Source organism: Leuresthes tenuis, unplaced genomic scaffold (assembly GCF_036924035.1).
Source record: "Leuresthes tenuis unplaced genomic scaffold, fLeuTen1.0.hap1 SCAF_8, whole genome shotgun sequence".
NCBI lineage: Eukaryota > Metazoa > Chordata > Actinopteri > Atheriniformes > Atherinopsidae > Leuresthes > Leuresthes tenuis.
Window position 1 is genome coordinate 13,087,388 of NW_027325362.1, and position 19,533 is coordinate 13,106,920.

Consider the following 19,533-nt stretch of genomic DNA (forward strand, 5'->3'; position numbering starts at 1 on the left):
ATGGAGCACCCAAATGAGAACTATCAGGAGCTACACTAGAACGTGGCAACTTAGAGTAGAAGATGGACTTGGAAAGTTGAGCAAAACCCTCCCCCTCCCTCTTTACTGTGCTTTAGTTCTGCCTCCAAAGCCCTGTAATCTATGTGCTGCCTTCTAACAACAGAAACTGTAGAGGTAACAGCGAAGGGCATGAGGTGGAGTCTCCTCCTGTGTCAGTTACCAGGGGACTCAGGACACAGACGCAGGGTCGTTTGGATTCCAAGAGGTTTTTTATTATGTAACGAACCACACAGAGCACAGCAAGGCAGGGCGATCACCAGGCAGAGCAAAGTAATGGCTATGAAAAACCTAAGCGCGCTCCTCAGTAACTATGGCGCTGAGGAGGAGAGCAGCTATGAAAGTTACAAAACATACATCTCTCCAATCTGGGAGGAAAACAGAAAAGCTATGAACACTTTACAAAACAATGTCACGCTCTCCTAACGAGGCGGAATAAAACAAAAGACGCACTCTTAACAAAACAGAGGCACTATGAAACTTTACCGATAAACTTAAAACTCTCCTTTAAAGGAGGCAACTATGAATGGTTACAACAAAAAATCATTCCTTGAAAACGGAGGAAAAAACAAAGCTATGAAACTTACTGTGTTAATAAATAAACTAAGGCTAGGGATAAGAGTAATTTACAAAACAAGGCAGCACTGCAGGAGGCTCGTGGAACTGTGGATCGAGGAACAAGACGAAGGGCTGGTAATGATGCTCATGGGGAGAGACAACATACTGGCACAAGAACAAGGGAAACACAGACTATTTGAACACATGAGGGACCAAGGGGAACAGGTGGAAACACTTGGGAATCAGGGAAGACAATCAGACGCCTGACACGGGAGGGAGGGCAAGATACTGGAAACGAGAGGAGAAGGTCAGTGCTTTTTCAAAATAAAACAGGAAATGACGAGACAAGGCATGGAACAGAACATAAACTGTGACATCCTGGCTTTTACTGATTGATTTTATGTATATATATAACCCTGCAAACATTTCTTTGCATGGTTTAACAGACAGTGTTCTTCTTGTAGTTTTCACTGTAACATTAATAACACATATGTACGTCAAGTTGATCAGTCACATCTCTTGTCTCCAAACAATATTTTTATAACCCCCTTAGGGCCCAATATATAATTATTGTGTGTTGGAGCTTTGAAATGTCCTCGTGTATCCTCTGGAACACCCTAATGGGGATACATAAAGCAGAATTAAGCCAGTAGTCTTAAACAAGTTTCTCATAAATAACTCATAACAACATTTGTCTAATCTGAAATATATGCAAGTGTCAGCCTAAAGTCTCATTATTTGTTAATATAATTTATTCTTCATTATCTAAACCTGTGAATCTGAACAAAGCTATATAATAGTGTATTCTGTTGTAAAATTTTGTAAAAGTATTGCACGTTATTTCTGCCATTACATCATGTTAGTTAGCAGTATACGCACTCAGAATGTGTCCTGAGTTTTGTGTGTTTAAGTCTTAATTTGGGTATTGCTGCTCTTTTGCTTTAATGAAAAAAAGGAGGAAAAAAGCCTCCTTCCAGTGGTAAGATTGGAAGAGCCTTCACTGATGATAATGAAGGCTATTTCTACAAATAACAGTAATTACACATCACTGCTTTTGAAATGTGACAAAGCAGACAATGTTGCTTTTATTGAATTCATTATGTTGACAGGCAGTACATCCTTTTTATTTATCTGCTATTCGTTATGGTCTAAGTGAACGTGTAAAAACTGACAACTATGCTTAAGCCTTGCTATTCCCCGTGTGTGGTTTTAGATTCTCTGCACAGCACTCTTTTTGCGCTAATGCTTGTCTATACATACCTGACCTTAACATGAAGTATGTATCCTCAGGTAGGTCTGTCGTTATAGTTGCTTCACCACACAAGGATCTAAAGTCCCCCTTCACATCCTGTGTCATTTCTAGGTGGGAAGTATTAATCTCATACAGAGCTTCAGACACCTTTTATCTGCTTGGCAGGTTGACATGTAAGGGGATATTTCGCCTTGATTCCAGCAATGAATGCAGCACACAGGCTATCACTTGGCCCACGCTGCATATGGAAGAGGAAAAATCACACCTCTCTTTCCCTTTCTGTGACTTCCATTTTCATTTGTGCTCTTTCCGCTCACTCTTTTCAGTCTCTTTCTCTCTCTCCTGGAAATTATCACCAGCCATGTCAGGAGCTGTGTCAGATGAAGGGGGAGAAATGTGTCACACTGCCTCTTAAGTTTCTGATTGTCTAAATGACACAGAATCTCATCATACAGCTGTCTTCTTTCCTGACACTACAATTACCCATAATTCCCTCTGTCATTCACTGTCTCAAGGTTAGTATTTTATATCTTGAACGGAGGGTGAGAACATTTGCATTTGGAGGCTAGAAAAAAAAGTTGCATATTTGTTACTGTGCATTCAGAATATTCTTTATTTTTTATGTTTAAGATGGTTGTTTGGAACAGGATGTGTTTTTACATTGGAATTTACCCAGAGGAATGTATTACTAGAAAACTGATGTTCTCAAAAAGGTAACTGGTTCTGGCTGAGCTACAGTGTAACCAAAAATCATGCATTTAAGCATGTGAATGTAAATTACCCCATTTCTAAATTATTGTTAATGACAAGCACCTTGTTTCAGCTGACACCATGAAGCAGATCGATCATCAAAATAGAAATTCCTTGAAACTACTCCTCAGAAAGCGGGTGTTGTATGTCCCCCCTGACAAAGAGTGAAAATGGCCCATTATCAGAGCCCGTCTTACTCCATCATCTCTGATATCCTTATATGGTCACTGGGTTAAACAGTACATCTTCCCATCCTTTTTACCCCATCCCTCGAGTAGAGTGTTCTTCAAAGGTATAAATTTCATTGAAAAATGACAGACTTGACACCATAATTGACCTGAGAGCCTCCATCTTACTCTTTTAAATTTCTCTGTTGTAATGTGTGTCAACTAGATAAAATGATTCCCATCTCCACCTTTCTGTGGATTTCCATTTGCAAAGACAGCTGACTTGACTGACTGGCACAGGCACCATTATCATTCTGTTTGAATGCCTGGGATTGGCGGTTCAGGTGGTGATGAGTGGGCCTCCATTGTTTGAAACAGGTGCTCACACATGAGCCCTGTCGAGCATGTGGAGCTGTTAGATGGATAAATAGTTTGTGATAATGTTGGGATTTAAAATTCTTTTTGAGTAATGCTTTACCCTGTCTGATAGAGCATCTTGTCTTTCTGTCAATGTGTCATAGTTTCATGGAAAGAAAATTGGTTTTCTACTTTCATTAAATTTGCTAATGACTTCCGTAATGCTCATGTTATTAAACAGGAAATTATCAGGTGGGGGTAATGTACATTTAACCTTTGAATATTGTTCCATCTTACAAATGTCAATTAGTAATGCATTATTGAAATGTAAGAAGATACAGAACATTTCATACTGGCTAAATTGATTTATATGTCATAAACATACAGAACAGGATATTTAATTATGTTTTACATTTGTAAATATAGCATTTAGAGTATTAAAAGCATTCATTGAGTTGATTGTTTCCATATTCACATTATTAGAAATGCTATACCCTTTCTTGGCTCTCCTATGATTATTACATCCTTTTCCCTCTTGGTTTTTTATTACTACCATGTGTCTCCAACAGTAATTATGTCAAGTACATCTCAACCAAATTCACTATAAGGCAGACACTGTAAACATTTATTTCCAATAGAAAGACAAGCCACCATTTTGCTCCTTCATCCTTTTTGTTGTGTTATTTTCACACGTGATCATAAAAAGCCATGCTCTGTTTTTCAATGCAGTGTCATATTATTAAGCTTCATGCTTGTTTCATGAACCAAAGACATATTTCTCATTTCCCTCTGGCTAATTGGGAGATTTTTAGGACTGTCTCAAGCCACAGCCTGATACGCCCAAATGTGTCAATGTGCTGGTATGCTGCTGCTAGACAGCAAGTCGGACCTGTTCTTAGAGCGATTCATTATTAGATAAATTAACACTATATTGACAAACTGTGTTAGGATTGAGTGATCTCTTCTCACACTTGGATACATCATTTTTCTTGCCCTTTCAATCTAAGTGATAATGAAAATGGAATATATTCAAGCTCAACTGGAAAGTGAAAGGTAAAACGTTAAGTGGGCCTTTTTTTTAATGGAAAGGGGTCTTGAAGGAACTTTGCATTAGAGTGGTGTTCTGTGTGTTGAACAAATGTGACCCATGTGTTTATTTTCTCTTTGTCCTTGCTAAAAAAAAATGTAGAGGCAGCCTTTATGTATCAGAGTAAAAAGACCTCAGAAGAAGCAGCACTTTTGGTGAGTAAAGCTGGGAGGCTAAAACAAGCTTCAAAGAAGGTCCAGTCATACTCAGGTTCACTGGTAAGCCTGTTGGACATCAGCTTTGTTCTTCTCATAGGCTCCTTATTAGTGGCCTGATGCGGTTGTCCCCTTGCATGTTCCTCTTGTACCTCAGCTGGGCCAATTTGATAGCCTAAGTGCTCAAATTGAGCCATTTTGTCTCACTTTGAAACAAACTAGGACCTATTATGTGTGTGTGTGTGTGTTTGTTTTAAATTTATACCCCTCCTCCTTGTCTGTTTTCCACGTTGGCCTTGGTCTATGTAGGTTGTCAATGCCCCCTGCCTTTCTCTTCTCTTAAGTTTGAAGCGCTAGCTTTGTGAGGGGTCAGTGTTTCCACTCCAGCAGTGTCAGCTTCAATCTGGGGCGATTTGGTGTGAAATGTGTGCCATGGTGTGGGGGCTTGCAGGTCAAAGCCCCAGTAATTGATGTTGCTTATTCATCTGCTTTTCCTTGTCTACTCTCACCAGAGCACAGCAGCGTTTTTTTGTTTGTCTAAATTGTTTGAAGATTTACTGTAGGTCTTAGGGCTCTGAGAAGCATTCCCCTGCTGCACTTTGTCTGTGTTCCTACCTAGCAGGGGGTCAGCACCGGGCCACACAATGGTGCCTGCACAAAAGAGGCTTTCCCCAACACAAGGCCTGGAGGACACAGCATAGCATGATACTGAGCACTAGGGGATACACAATGGCATTGGCACAAAGAAGGCTTCTCTTAAGACAGGACTCAGAGGACACATAGCATGACAAGCAGGGCAACTCTCACTGTAATTAGCCATGGACACAGCCTGGCCAATGCCATTTTGAGATCAGTGAACTATCTTTAAACAGCATTAAAAACACAAAGGGAAGAATGAAAGTTTTTGACAGAAATTCTGTAATGTGATGCGTCAAATCTAAAAGAAACAATGTCCTTGAAGTGAAAGATGTGGCTCTACACACTGTAGGTTTGAAAACTATCACTTTATTTGGGTCTGCTGATCTCTTCCGCTTCATTCGTTTGTTGCTAGAAACGGTACCTGCTTGCTGAAATGGTGGATCTGTTTAACCACAACGAGGAGCATAATGATGGAGCCAAGTTTAATCTGGCCCTCTAGCATGTCAGGCGGCAGCATGGGTGGTATGTCCTCCAGGCCCTTTGAAGAGGGCTGATTTAGAGAAGAGATTTGGATCATTACACAAGAAAGAACACTTCATAAGTACCGAAGTGAGTTGGAGAAATGACGGTTAATGATGTTGACAGCAATTCACCTCTGCTGAATTACAGAAAGATTTGACTCAACTTGCCTTCTTTAATGAGCCTCACTCTGTAAAGGTAATGGGCCAGCAGTAAGACAAGGAGAGAGGCAAGGAGGGGAGACATTGTGGAGAAAGTGAGGGATTTATTCCTATTTTTCTCCTCAGGGAACTGCTCAGCTGCTTGTGCTTTATACTGGGCAGGTAGGCTCATACCTGCATACCTCCATTTACATCTTCATGTCGGTGTTTGTTGTAGAGAACAAAGGAGTCTTCTGGCATGATCCGAAAAACATGATGACTTAATTTGAGTTTTTCAAAGAATTTGTTGTTCAAGAATATCTGTCTGAATAAGAAATTTGTAGAGGGAGTAACTTTTAATCATGAGACCCGAGTTCAACTCCACTCATTGTCTTATTTTTTTCCCCTTCATCTTCATTAGGTTTTGACTAGAGTTTGATGATGGCACAGGTGTATTAGTATTTACATTTATATACCTATTTCTTCCCCAGAGTATTTTGTGCAATAATATTTGCTTGATGTAATTAGGAAATGGTGTCATCACAGAATTTGTGGGGTACAACTCCCTTGTTTGCAATGCTCTCATCGTTTATCGCAGCTAAGCAGACAGTGGCTTCATAGGAAGTTGCTGAGAAGTTTGTGAAATACGTTGCTGTATTTTACAATCAGTTATTTGAATCAACTTAGATTTCATTTAACAGTCTTATTTTTTATTTCTAAAACGAAAAATCCTGTCTTTTTTGTCTAATTGAGTAACTCTAGAGTAAGGATATGCGCTGCTTTCGGATGTTGTGTTACATGACAAACGACTGCACTTACACACCGTGAATATATGCCATAATGTAAAGGCTTTTTCTCCCTATAACCATCTATCTTTCACTATGATGTTTTTGATGCATGTCTTCGTAATGATAATCTGCTTGGATCAAACAAGCCTATTTACATACTTCTAGAGCAAGGACGCTGATTCCGGCCTACAGCTTGTTTGCTATTTCTAATCCTGCATGTTTATGCGCAGGTTTGTGACAAAAACCTTAACTGACAGTGTGACAGTTGATTTGCAGCTCTACTTTTTTCACATTTGACTGTCACCCCATCAAAGTAAAATATCTGTCGATGTCTTTGAGTGTCTCGCACTGAATGATAAATATGTACATCCAAACTGGGATTCAGTGCCAATTATGCATCGACAGAGATGTCACCAAGAATGTAACATTTAAATTAAAATGATGGCATTCAATTTCAAACTGCCTTGTGCGGTGACATGTCCTATTATCTCCTTCCGCTGTGTAAGGCAGGACAAAAACAACAACGAAGAAATTCAGGAACTATTTCAAAGGTCAAATCAATAGCTTTGTTGTTTGTCAGGTTTTTTTTTGTTTGTTTTTTTTTTGGCACACCTCCACGTCAGTCATGAAGCCTATTAATAGGTATGTTACAAGCAAAACATGCTCCAGGCTTTGATAGTTACATTCAATATACTGGTTAGGTAAGGCCCTGAAAACGCTTCAGGGTTCAAGTAAACTGTTGCAAGCTCCACTGAAAACATACATTTTGGGTCAGTGATGGCAACATCTTTCTACAGTTCTATTGATTTTCTTCAAGCTGATATTACCCCAGCAGCTTTATTATTTAAAGTCATACATAGAAGCGCAGTGGGCTCAGTAGCACATGGAAAACAAGACAAAGCATGATAGTTAAATTGGCAGGAATACTTGTCTAATTATCACTTTTCTGCTCGTTCTCTATGCTGAGATTATGTAATTATCTTTTAGAAACACTTTAGAACGGCACTGCTTTGTGTGTGTGTGTGTGTGTGTGTGTCATTTATGAGGCGCTGGTGTACCTGACACTCAGCGAGCCACTTAATAATATGCTAGAAAGGCAGCTAATTATATTACAATAATGGCTTGATGAAAGCAATAAGGCAGGCTGCTCAATGAGTGATAGCACTGTTAGACTGCTCAAGTTGTACCCTTATCACAAATTATTGTTATCCCACTGAATAGGAAGTTCTTTAATTACAAATGTGTTTATTCATTAAGCCACATGAATTTGAGGGCCTCTATGTTTGTTATTTATGCGAATAGCAGTCTATGTTGAATGATATGTTTCTCTGCAGTGATATTTTCAACAAATTAAATCTCATATCAAGGTAATTACTCCATGTTTACAAGCCCCCCCAAAGCTAGGATATCCCAATTAAAGACTACACCTGTTCTATTTCTGAGATTTGTATTTGTTACATGTGTCATTACATTTTCCCCCGAAGAGCAGAGGTTTGTCAGCGGGGAAGAACCACCACTTAGACCCCTCACTGGGCTTCCAGATTTCATCCTGCCTCTACAAATGTTCTAGGCAGACTGGTGTTGTCTAGTTGTGGGATTCTGTACAGTGAAGAGGCAGGAACACAGCTGACACATTCCTCCGCAGGGCCTAGGGAGGGGGTAGATGGGTAATCTGACGGAGGGCGAGCCAGAGTACCAGCAGCAGCAGCATCAACATCAGCCATAGACTGCTTTCGAAACTTTTTAATTAGCACTAATTACCTTTGCAGGGAAATGTTGAGGCTTGAAAGGATTTGTGTCAGCAAGTGGGAGATCAAAGATTGTGGTGCCGTGCATTTTAATCTGAACACTGAGGGGTAATAGAGAGCTGTTTGTGTGTTCGAGAGAGGGTTAGAGGAGGAAAATCATCCCAGGTGGTCCTTGAATAGTCTACCTCTTGTAATGCTGTCTACCAATCACACCACAGGTCCTGTCACATTATAAAATTTTTCACTAATATAAAGGAATTAACTTTAGTTTTTATTGTTGATTAGAATTGTGCTTTCCCTTCCTTCACTTTGTTCATTTCCCCCTTTATCTGTGTGCATACATTCCTCAGTGTTAGTGTGTGTGCACACGCTTGTGAGTTTGCACGCACCGCTTCATCAGGCTGACAGGCTTTTCATAGAGGTGGTTTTAATGCATGCCTGGACATCACTGTGGCAGGGTCATCCATCAGACATCAAGACAACATCGATCATTTGCCATGAAGAGAGCGCGGGGTAGTGATTATTTGCTATTAGGTGGATGCTGAGGCATACAAATGGCTGGCAGTTGACAGTTGAACTCACTCTAACATAATGTGGGTTGGCTCCCCCTCTCAGGGAAATGTTGACAAGCACTGAGCCTGAACACTGTAATGACAGAGTGTACAGGCAGACAGGGAATTGAGGGATTGTTCCTCACAGATTGCAACATTTATTACTCGATGTCTTTTTTTTTTATCATTTTATTGCAAGTACTGTACATTAGTTCATTTTCCAAATACACGAGTTCAAACATGGCGGACTTTATATTTATGTTTTCTTTTATCTGGGAAAAAGTCATTGTGAAAGGCACTTATTGCAATATGTTTGGCTGGTTGACCTTTTCAAAGTAATTTTGCAGCTTTATGTCCTCATTTAAAGATGCGTCTGCCTGTGCAACATACATTTGCTTGTTTGTCCCGCGCTGATGTGCTCACTGACTGAGATGGCATCAGTGAATTGATTTTCAGCTCCCGTTGACTGAGAGAGGAGGACGTTTGTCATGTGGATAGACAACTAATCTTTCAATACAAACATTCACAAGACACATGGCTGCACTGTGAGTGCAGTCCAGGCACCGTGAGCAGGGAAGTATTGTGGAAGCTGTGATGATATATTCTGCAGTGATGATGTATATCAGAATGTGCAGTTAGGGGGTATGCATGGGAAGCAGCTGTCATTCTGTCTTGCCACGTAACAAAACCTGCTTAAACTTTAAAATCGACATCAACCTCTATTTCTTTCTTTGCTGGGGAACAAGCAACTCTTTTCTACCTCTCGGTTAGGTCATTGTTAGTGCTTAGACTTCACCCCTTGAAAAACTGGGGTCAAGCAAGGCTTATGAGGTTGGAGCTGACAGGAATGTCTGTCAAGTCCTTATCCCTTGGTCAGGGTTGGTCTAGGGTCATTAATCAAACAGGGATTTGAGGTGCAAAGGGAAGCATGAGGGCAGGTAACGCTGACCTCAGTACAGTGGCTTTGATTTTTCTCAGGCCCTAGCTGTGCTTATGTGTGTGGGTGTGTGTGTGGGTGTGTGTGTGGGTCTGTGTGTGTGCGTGTGGGGGGGGGTTATGAATTGATAGGATCTGTCCCTGTCTGATTCACAGTGCTCTCAGCCCCTCTGCCAGCGCTAATGACATTGAGAGAGAGAATATTAACCTCACACACTCAGCAGGAACATCCACAGGGGTAGTCTATAACTCAGACACTGCAGGATTCATGAAGGTATAATCATTCACACAGAAACTAGCTTTACATTTTTGTCTGACACTCCACAGTGTAGATATTTTCAATAACTGAATCTGCACTTCTCACACTATTTCATGTAGTGTGCAGTAATAAGCAGAGGTATTCAACTCTTCATCACAGAGAACTTTCCTGATGATATTTCATAGATTCCTTCTTGCTTGAATGTGCTTGTGTCCTCTAAAACGTAATTTTGTTTTGCAAGTGATGTAATTCTCTGTTTTAAAAAAAAAAAAACCTCACTGCAAACTGACTGCTTTGTAGCTATGATGCCTTCACATATATCGGTAGCAAGCATGGAGCAATATTCAAAACAGATTAAACTGAACCCACAGAAAGAATAGATTTGCCGGCGGCACTGAATGTTCTAATGATTTGCATTGCCATTAATAGTAATTTGCAGCTGCCTGGGAGGAGACATGTAATCCCCTTTCCATGTGTAAATTGACATGCATTCATAGAAGGCTATGTGAGTCCTGGATGTGTGATCTTTAAATGACTGCCACCTGAGGCCTGGCAATGCAGAGAGAGGGACTGCCACACTGAGCAGTGACTGTCTACATGTAAGCAAAAAAAAATAAATAAAGGGAGAAAGGGAGAGCTGTAAGGGAGATGAAGACAAATAATGACAGTCTAATTCACCACCGCCATCAGAGATGCATGTAGGAGACACGCAAAGGCCTTAAACTGCTGCTGGGGGGAAGAATCCTTGAACAGACCTGAGCAGCTCTGTGTGGAGGTGGTAAGAGGGATGCTAGAGGAGTTGCAGGGCATCAATTTGCTTCGCAGATAATGTCTTTTGTCATCAGCTAATTCTGATAGTGTTTTGATGCTTTATTTTTGGATGTTTACTACTGATTCTGCATGTTTATTGTGGTTTAGAGTGACAAAATTGAACTGCGTGTGTCAGTATGTCATGATCTCAGTGGAAATTCACTGTGATTGGTATAAAAAACAAGATTCAGGAATATGGGTAATATTGCGTAATAAGACCAACATATATATTGCAGTTCATAGAGTGTCAAGAACCATCAGAATATTTTTTGGACTATTTAAAGTTGAATGGCTCTCCAGTGTCATATTTTTCTCAAGCCAGCCTTTCATCCATTCACCTATTTTATTAAGTTTATTAAAGCCAGTCCACACGTCAGGTTTTTCAGGTCCAGTTTCTTTTTTTACCATTTATTACACTACCGTATCCTGGCAGGCAATCTATAGTGTGCTTGAATAGTCCATTATGCACATATGAAGGCCATCAAGGCCTAGTATTGGTCAATTCATCAAATGTTTATCTGTTGCCTACTGAACAGAACATCACTCTGCAGCTCTGGCCCCTTCTTTAGAATAGAATAATACTGCACTGTTTTTCTGTACTGATGCAACTTTTCTCTGAGGACATCGGCTGCTAAACTATGAACTGCGGCTGTGAGTGCTCTCCAGATTTTTTAAATCTGTGTGTGTGCTTTTACATGTATATTAAACTCAGCAACTTTAAGGATTTTAGTGCTAGGAGCTGGGATGGCGCCTTTGCTATCTCTGTCACCGCTACGTTAACAGAGCAGGCTTTCATATGATAGCTCGATTTTATATAGAACTCAAACAAACTCAACATTTGAGTAAATAGCTTCAGCATTTATGGAGGATAAACAACAAGAATCTATTTAGGCAACCGTTCCAAAAGTATCAGACATGAGAAGGGAGACTGCATAACTCATGTAAAAGAGCAAAGAATGTTGTGCTTCATTTTCCGTGTTTTGCCTGAGGAGATCCAACATGACACTGGTACACACCATTGGCAGGAGTGACTGACATTTCAGCCAATAATGGTCGAGAGTTTTCTTCCCTCTGTTGTCAGCAATGGTTTATCAATCACTATGTCTGCATCAGTATTAGTGTATTGATCTGGCAGGGCTGCTCTCTGGGTCAGCGTCTCCTCTCCAATGTCCTTGTCTGGTTTCTCACATCCTCCCCTGCTTCTTGTGCTGAGTTTCTACTTCAGCTAAAAGTGACTATATCTGTTCTCTGTGCACAGTAGACTGGATATTTGCAGAATACAGTGGTTTCAACACATACATGCACTACTTATGCAAGCTTGAAAGCACATACATTGATGCACACAGTGCTGTATGATGTATAATGGTGGGCTTACACAAGCTAAGTGGCAGTCAAAGCGTAAAGACATCCATGTGAAGTATTAGTTCTGACAATGAGGCTGATCATAATTATCTTAATAAGGAGAGGATTCATCACCTCATCACCTCGTTAAAAAGACCGCCTCTCTGTCTCTTTCTTTCTTTTGCTTGAGAGAGGTTTAAGAAAATGCCATTTGATCACACATAGAAATCTTATTTTAGAGAATCTGTACTGAGTTGCCGTACTTTGCTGTGATTAAATTGTTTTTCATTGTTTATAAAAAAAAATAAAGATTTTACTTACTTTTGTCTATATGGTAAATTTGAACCTAAACAATAAAGGGTGTGATCTGTGATAATCGTGTTAGCAGATATATGATATTTGGTGGAATGCAATACAGAATCTTTTCATTTTCACTATCATTGTGGCAGTTTCTTAAGGAGTGGAATTATAGTAGAATTGCATTAAAAGAAAAATACATTGTGTGAATTTACAGCATTGTTTTTATGTGTTTGTGTGCTTTGTCATTTACCAAATCTCAGCAGCATATTGTCAGTTATTCTCATTAGTTTTGTTTAAAGCACAGCCACTCATTTCTTAAATGGGGGGAAAGTACTTTTACTGCAGTGCTTAAACTTTGTTAGTTCTCCAAGCTGCACATTAAAACAAGAAAGCTTATAAAAAGTAATGAAACCAGCTATGGAAGTCTACAGAGAGAGCACAGAAAGCTGGCGAGTATTAGAAGTTCAATCCCTGCACTGTAGCTAATGCTGGGTGGGACTTTGAGGCTCTCCCCTGGCTGTGAATTTAACTGATTAAATCAGCCAGTGCACGCAGTGGTGGTGACATGAAAACAACAATTAATAAGGCTCCCTCCTGTGCCATGCAGCTCCCTTTAACCGAGCAGCTAATAACATAACCCATAGGACTGCAGCCCATCATACACACACACACACACACACACACACACACACACACACACAGGTGGCAGTAGTTTGTTAGCAGCCTTTGTTCACAGTAAATTAAATAATGTTTATCCAAGGTGGGAGAAGATTGTGCCAAACAACACATTAACAAAGATTATATTTATAGATTCATTTAAATTTGTTCTGAATTCCCCGTCAGTGCAACACAACAACTGCGAGAAAGAAATGTATAAATTGTGTTTCCTGTTTTTATATTTAAGTTCTCATGTATTCTTCAAGCTGAAGTTGTAACTTGGACAAAGTCCAGCCAAACATGTTTGCAGCATGTTTCTTCACATAATCCTATTCGGTAAATTAACCGAAATGTACTTATATCCTCTGGAGGTAATTATGCTCTGGGTTGATAGGCACCTCATGCTTTTAAAGATGTGAAAATTCTATCAGGTAAAACAGGTAAACTGAATTTTATTCATCCATCTTGCTGGTGCGTTAAGCTGACCTGATGAGAGGTTGTTAGCTCGCAGCTTTGGCAGTATGATGGCTAGGTTCTGTCAGCTGTTGTTGTGGGTATCAAGTGTGTGTGTTTTTTAAAAATGTCAGTGTCTGCTCAGTCTGCCTTGCGTGCAAGTCAACAATGAATTTGCTGAAATGTCGTTTTCCACCCGAGAAGATAGCTTTTCCTTTGTTGATCAAAGTTTCTGGCAGGTTTTCCGCTCAGTGTGTCAATGAAGTTTTCTGATCAGTGACTAGTGTGTCTAGGTGGAGTTTAGGGTAATTTGTTGGAGAAAGCACAGAAAAATGTGAACAGGCCAACAAAAATTTGTATAAGATGACATATTAGTTTTCAATGATTACTTTAGTGGACAAGTCAACATATTGAGTCAGTCTCAGTATATTCTCCAGCTTTATGTTGTATTCAGGTGCTCAGCCTCTTATTTTCAAATTATTTTCCTCATATTTGCCTGTATTTTTACGCTATTGTTGATGGTCCCTTCTTGAATTACGCTTCCTAATTTGTTAATGCAGATCTAGGGATGACAAAAAGTCCAAGCTGTAGCTGTTATAATATAAAACCTGAGTTTGTACTATAGCAAAGTAACAGTGTTACTGGAATCTGTGTACAACACAATCATGTCATCTCTCTGTTTACTTTTACTAGAAAGTAGAGTTTTAACGATTTTGTTTTGAATAAAAAAGTAGTTTAGTTAGACACTTAATAAAAAATAGCTGTTTTGTTAGCTCTCAGAAGGTTTGAGAAGTACATTGCTTGTGATTTGTCAGATTTATGCCAATGAAGTCTCCCAGGACCCTTTAACATGGCATGTTGACAGTGTGAAGGATTAGACAACACATGTATTGCCTTTGGGAAGCTTCTATGACTTGAACTTTGCAGGGCCCTAACATAACTTCTAACACCACCCTCTGTCATTTTTATGCCTGTGTTAATGTGTATATGTGTGAGAAAGACAGGGAGGAAAAGAACTGAGATGACCCCTCACCCCTCTGCAATGTGTCATGAAATGAAATGGAGAGGCAAAACGCTTTCTAATAAAAAAAATAAAACAAAATCCTTACACCAACTCCTATCACGAAACAGTAGCAAAAAAGTTTCCCCTCCATTCCGTCTGTGATTGCGAATGTATTCCGGTTCCCGTGAAAATGATGGATGACAAGTTAAATTTGTGTCTGGGGAGTGAAGGTGAACTGTGACAGAGTGATTTGTCTTGGGAATGAAGGGTTAGGGTCAGGCGAAACTGGGCGCCTCAAGGCACAAGACATTGACAAATTCATCCTGCTCACCGCATTTCTGAAGCCTTTTGTTTTGGATCCTGGCTACTCACAAGTGACCCCCATCCCTCATTCTGCCAGCCGCTGAAGGATGCCTCACCATGCCAGGGGAGCTCAGCACCACTAATTCTTGTCATTCACTTTCCTGACAGGCCCAGACCCATGTTCTCCTGGTGTATGAAAGACAGACTGAAATATTTATTTCTGCACAACAGTTGACCAGATTTGGAGTCGTTACAGTTTTCCTGTTTCCTTATCATTACAGGTCACTGGCAGGCCTCAAAATGTTCACTGAGCTGGAAGAGCTGGTCGCCGACAACAATCTGCTTGGAAATGACCTCCAGTTGCCAAGGTTACCCAACCTCCACACCCTGACACTTAATAAGAACCAAATATCCTTTGAAGAAAATCCCTAATTGCTTTTCTTATTTTGATATTTTGAAGTTGTGTGCTACACAATTATGAATTACAGGGATCAGTTTTAGAGTCAGCTGTTTATTTTTACTTAATTCTTATGTAAGCAGAATCCTCTCTTGTCTCAAAGAGCCACTTTGTTATGCCATGGCTTTGCAGGAAGTATTTTGTGTTGCAAAAGAGTTGAGGAATTTGGCCATCACACAGTTCTACACATGACTAGTTTTTGAACCACAGGGACCTCTAGTGGAATCATCAGTCAACATAGCAGATGTCTTTTAAGACAATAAAAAGTATTAGATTAAAGTCATATCCCAAGAATGAGAAATTATATAAAGTATTTTCAGTTTGGCCAAATCAGCTTTATATTTCGAGATATTTGAAAAAAAAAAAAACATTATATTGCCCCCCTTACCAAAATGAAAAAGATCACATTTTAATTTATTCCTAAATATGCCAGCGCATGCTCATATTTAGTCTCTGTGATTATAACGGCCCTGTATGTTCTGCTAGCCAAGCGTTTTGAACATGCAAAAACCAGAGCTCTACACTGTCACTGTAAATTTAAGGCACGCATTTAAGACACATTGCAGGGCTGTTTATGATCAGTGAGAGAAGTGTGAACTTCCTCTCTAAGCCTCAGAGCAGGTTCGGCAATGTGTCCTGTTTTCCTTTGGTTATGCAGATCCTGCTGGGTAACGATGCTCACTCTCCCCTCACATTTACACACACACACACACGCACACACACTTCTAGAGTCAACATTAAAACTGGGACTCCTTGAAGTGTGCATCTGGGACTGTGTGCTGAGTTTGGTTGTGAAGTGGTCGGCACATGCTAATAGGCCAATTATGTACATCCTGTCGTGGCACAGTGCCATTTTAAAGCTCGAGCGCCGCATTAGTGCAGTTGTATTTTGACACTTTGGGGCTCAATTTTCCAAGTGAATGTATTAGTGATGAATGTGCCTGCTTAGGGGCTGTTTGTTTTTTCCACGTTTCGCAAAAGTTTTCCACAGCATAGCTCTGAGAAGCACGGACTGTTTGAACCACAGGGCATCCATCATTTTGTCACTGTTCTGCACCCGGCCACCTAGGAAATGAAAGAGATGGAGAGAAAGAGTGAGAGCAGGAGCCAAATTGTGTCAGCGCTATATGCCAAAGCCTGCACCTTAAATTGCCCCTCTGTCTGCCCAGGCTCACAAAGCCACTGACTAGCCTCTTTGAGCACCTCGGTAAATTTGACAGTGACGTGTTTTAGTGCAGACAGGCCTGGGAGGGGCAGTGTGGGTAGTAAATGCTAATGTAATTAACAGCACTAGGTCCTTGACATTCGCCCTTTGACACCTGACTGATATCGAGGCCCTGCTGGAACACTTGGCTGATGTGACCCCATCACTCAAGTACCTAAGCCTGCTGGGAAACGAGGCTTGCCCCAACCAGCTGGTAAGCCCGGATAAAGATGAGGACGACTACCAGAGATACAGGTCTGTAACTACATGAACAAACTGTCATAATGCCACACATGAATGAAGAATTTATATTACAGCTGGACACATAAACCAATGGACGGGTGGATAAATGAAAAGATACTGCAGATAATGTTCTTTGTGTTCATATTTTTAGTCAGCCAGCTTTGATACAGAGCTATTTAGTGATGGTTTTTCATAAGTAATGAATTTGGAGATGGTTCCTTTTTTTCAACCACTAGCCTCTACATTTCATAACCAGTCTGCGGATTCAACCCCATCACTCTAAAAGCTTTGTCAACTGGCCCTTCTACACTCCAGTTTGCAAAATGGATTTCATGTGTGACTAGTCAGCACCACAAATGAGTGTTTACTACCCTGCCTTACCAGAGCAGATGATGCATTAAACATCAAGCTAGGCCTCAAGCCATGCAATATGACCACCATTTGTCAGGGTCCTTTACATGAAATGCAATAAAAGGCGAAAAGCATACTCTCTTTTGTCTGTTTTAGCCCTAAGTGCTTGTTTCTGACTCTGTGTTTCTTATTAATCATTTACCACCCATGCCTTTCTTGAATAATCTTTTATTCTCTCTTTTTGTCTCCCTTTCTCTTCCCCCACCCCTCGCCCTCACATTCCCTCTCCTTCTCCCCCTTTCCCCTCTTCTCGCATGCTTATCTTACTGGTGAGGAAAGCTGTTCTGTTTTGACTGACAACGTCTACGGTCCTGTAATGTAATATTCATAATGTGTCACATAGTAAAACATCAATTTGAGCGTGATGCAGATTTTGTGTCTGACAAGGTTAGGCTGTATGCAGGTCGTGACAGCACTGGCCTTGGGCAATAAATACCCAGCCCAGTGCCTCAGGAGCTCTTGGTCTCACAAGTGAAATACCCTGGTGCGCTGCTTCGGTGCTCCAATTAGTGCAGTGACATAGAAATATAGCATTCATTCACACAGCATTGTGTTGTGTAGGGAGGTTAAACGTTGTCCTGTTCTAAGACGTCTTTGCATAAGCTTAGTGGCCATTTGCAGTACTACAAAAACAGGAGCGTTCTACCTGGTAGAATAATATATTTACAATGCTTACTGGTTATGCAGCATAAACTCTCAATTTGGGAGACCTTAAAAATCTGCAAGCTTAAAAACCGATGTAACTCAACCCATTTCTTCTCTCTCTGCATCTGTTATGCATAGAGATCAATGGATTTTTATGTGACCTTTTAACCTCTCACCCTGTGGAGAGTTTATCAGTTTGTATGATCTGCTGTTGTGTCAGATCAAAGAGGAATCCGTGGTGCCCCAAACGCCAGCTGCGCTTTTCTGCTTTCTCTTTTATAAATGCCATAAGTGCAGCTGCAAGATAATTACCCACAATGTCTATCAATATTCTTCTTTTTTTGTAATTTTGTTTTCAAGAATTTCACCTTGTCATCATCCATTCAGTTATTATAAGTGTGATGCATGCCTGGTAACATTTTTTTTAGTAACTTCTTAGATACGAATTTATATGTAAGTGTAATTTCTTAGGGAAGTGTCTATTGAGAAAGACCATAAAAGTTTGGACGAATTACAAGGAAAAGTGAAATAGTGTTTTCTTTACAATCTCTCAAATAACTTTAGTTAACAATCAGTCAAACATTCTCTGATCAGAGCATAAATCTTCTGCTTCATGTTGGTAAGATCTGTTGTTGCTGGAATTTCCAAGCAACACACAGAAAATATGGAAAGTAAATTTCATGATAAAGAAATAATTACATGTGTTGAATATTTTTTTTTTCTTTTTTACTTGTTATGTGGTTTTAGGGAATTTTCAGCAGAACTTTTCTTTAAAAATCATCCATACCATACCCGTGAATTACGCATCGTGGGTATTGGAGAGCTGAAATTAGTTTTGAAGTATTGTTTGTCCCTTGTCAGAAGATTTTCAAAAAGTTCTTAAAAGTAATTTTAAGAGAATAAAAGTGGCAGAAGTTTTTGAATTGTTGTGATCTAGGTTATGAAATATGTGTTTATTTGTTTTTTAAATTCAAATAATCTAGACTGATTTTACTCTGAAAGAACTGCTTCCGAGAGTCATGAAAAGTAATATTTGGTACTGTTAAATGAGGTGTATGTAGTCTTTTTCTCAGTTGACCCATAGCATCACCACACCCCTACCCCCTGTGTCTCCTTTCTTATCCTCCCTCTGTAGTTGAGGTTGAATCATTAATATCTCCACTAGCTGACAGAGCCTTGTCATCTGCTCTGACCCTGTAATGGTAGGTTACCTATGGAGAATAACCTCTCGTCTTGTCTCCCAAGGGCATCTTCACATTTCATCATGGAAATGTCCTGAACAAAGTCCTTTTACATGGTGAGAGACACAGGAAGGGAATAGGGCCTCTCGAGTCTGAGTGCTGGTGTATTCGTCAGAAAATGGGGTTCTTATTAAGAGGTTAGGAGCAGGTCGTTTTATTGTGTCATAATGTGTTCACAGGAAGCCATTGAAAGCCATGTGATATATGGAAATTTCCATCTCTCTCAGCCAAAAAAGCATATATTATATTTTATGTTTGTGTTTACTTATATCGGAACTTGCTTTTTTTTTTCTTCTCACTTAATTTACATAAAGATATTTTCTCTTCCACGTCAGCCTAAATCTGATCCCTGCACCAGCCCCCTTATTATCCTCAAATGTTGAAAACATGACACAGACTTTGCCATCTCCCCTCATCGCCATCGCCATCATCAATTTGTCACAGCGCTTTGCGCACAGGTCTTGTCTGTGCCCATATCCCTCGTCCTTTCTCACCCTCCACT

At 40.1% G+C, this 19,533-nt stretch overlaps 1 protein-coding gene across 2 annotated transcripts in view; it reads left to right on the plus strand.

Annotated features, from left to right (window-relative positions):
* The window catches only part of lrmda (leucine rich melanocyte differentiation associated), a 205,086-nt gene that overhangs the window by 117,767 nt on the left and 67,786 nt on the right, over positions 1 to 19,533 (plus strand). For both annotated transcript variants that reach the window (XM_072390921.1, XM_072390922.1), the window contains exons 3-4: positions 15,112 to 15,243; positions 16,612 to 16,746. In XM_072390921.1, coding sequence (XP_072247022.1) covers positions 15,112 to 15,243; positions 16,612 to 16,746 — 267 coding nt within the window. The remainder of the gene's footprint in view (positions 1 to 15,111; positions 15,244 to 16,611; positions 16,747 to 19,533) is intronic.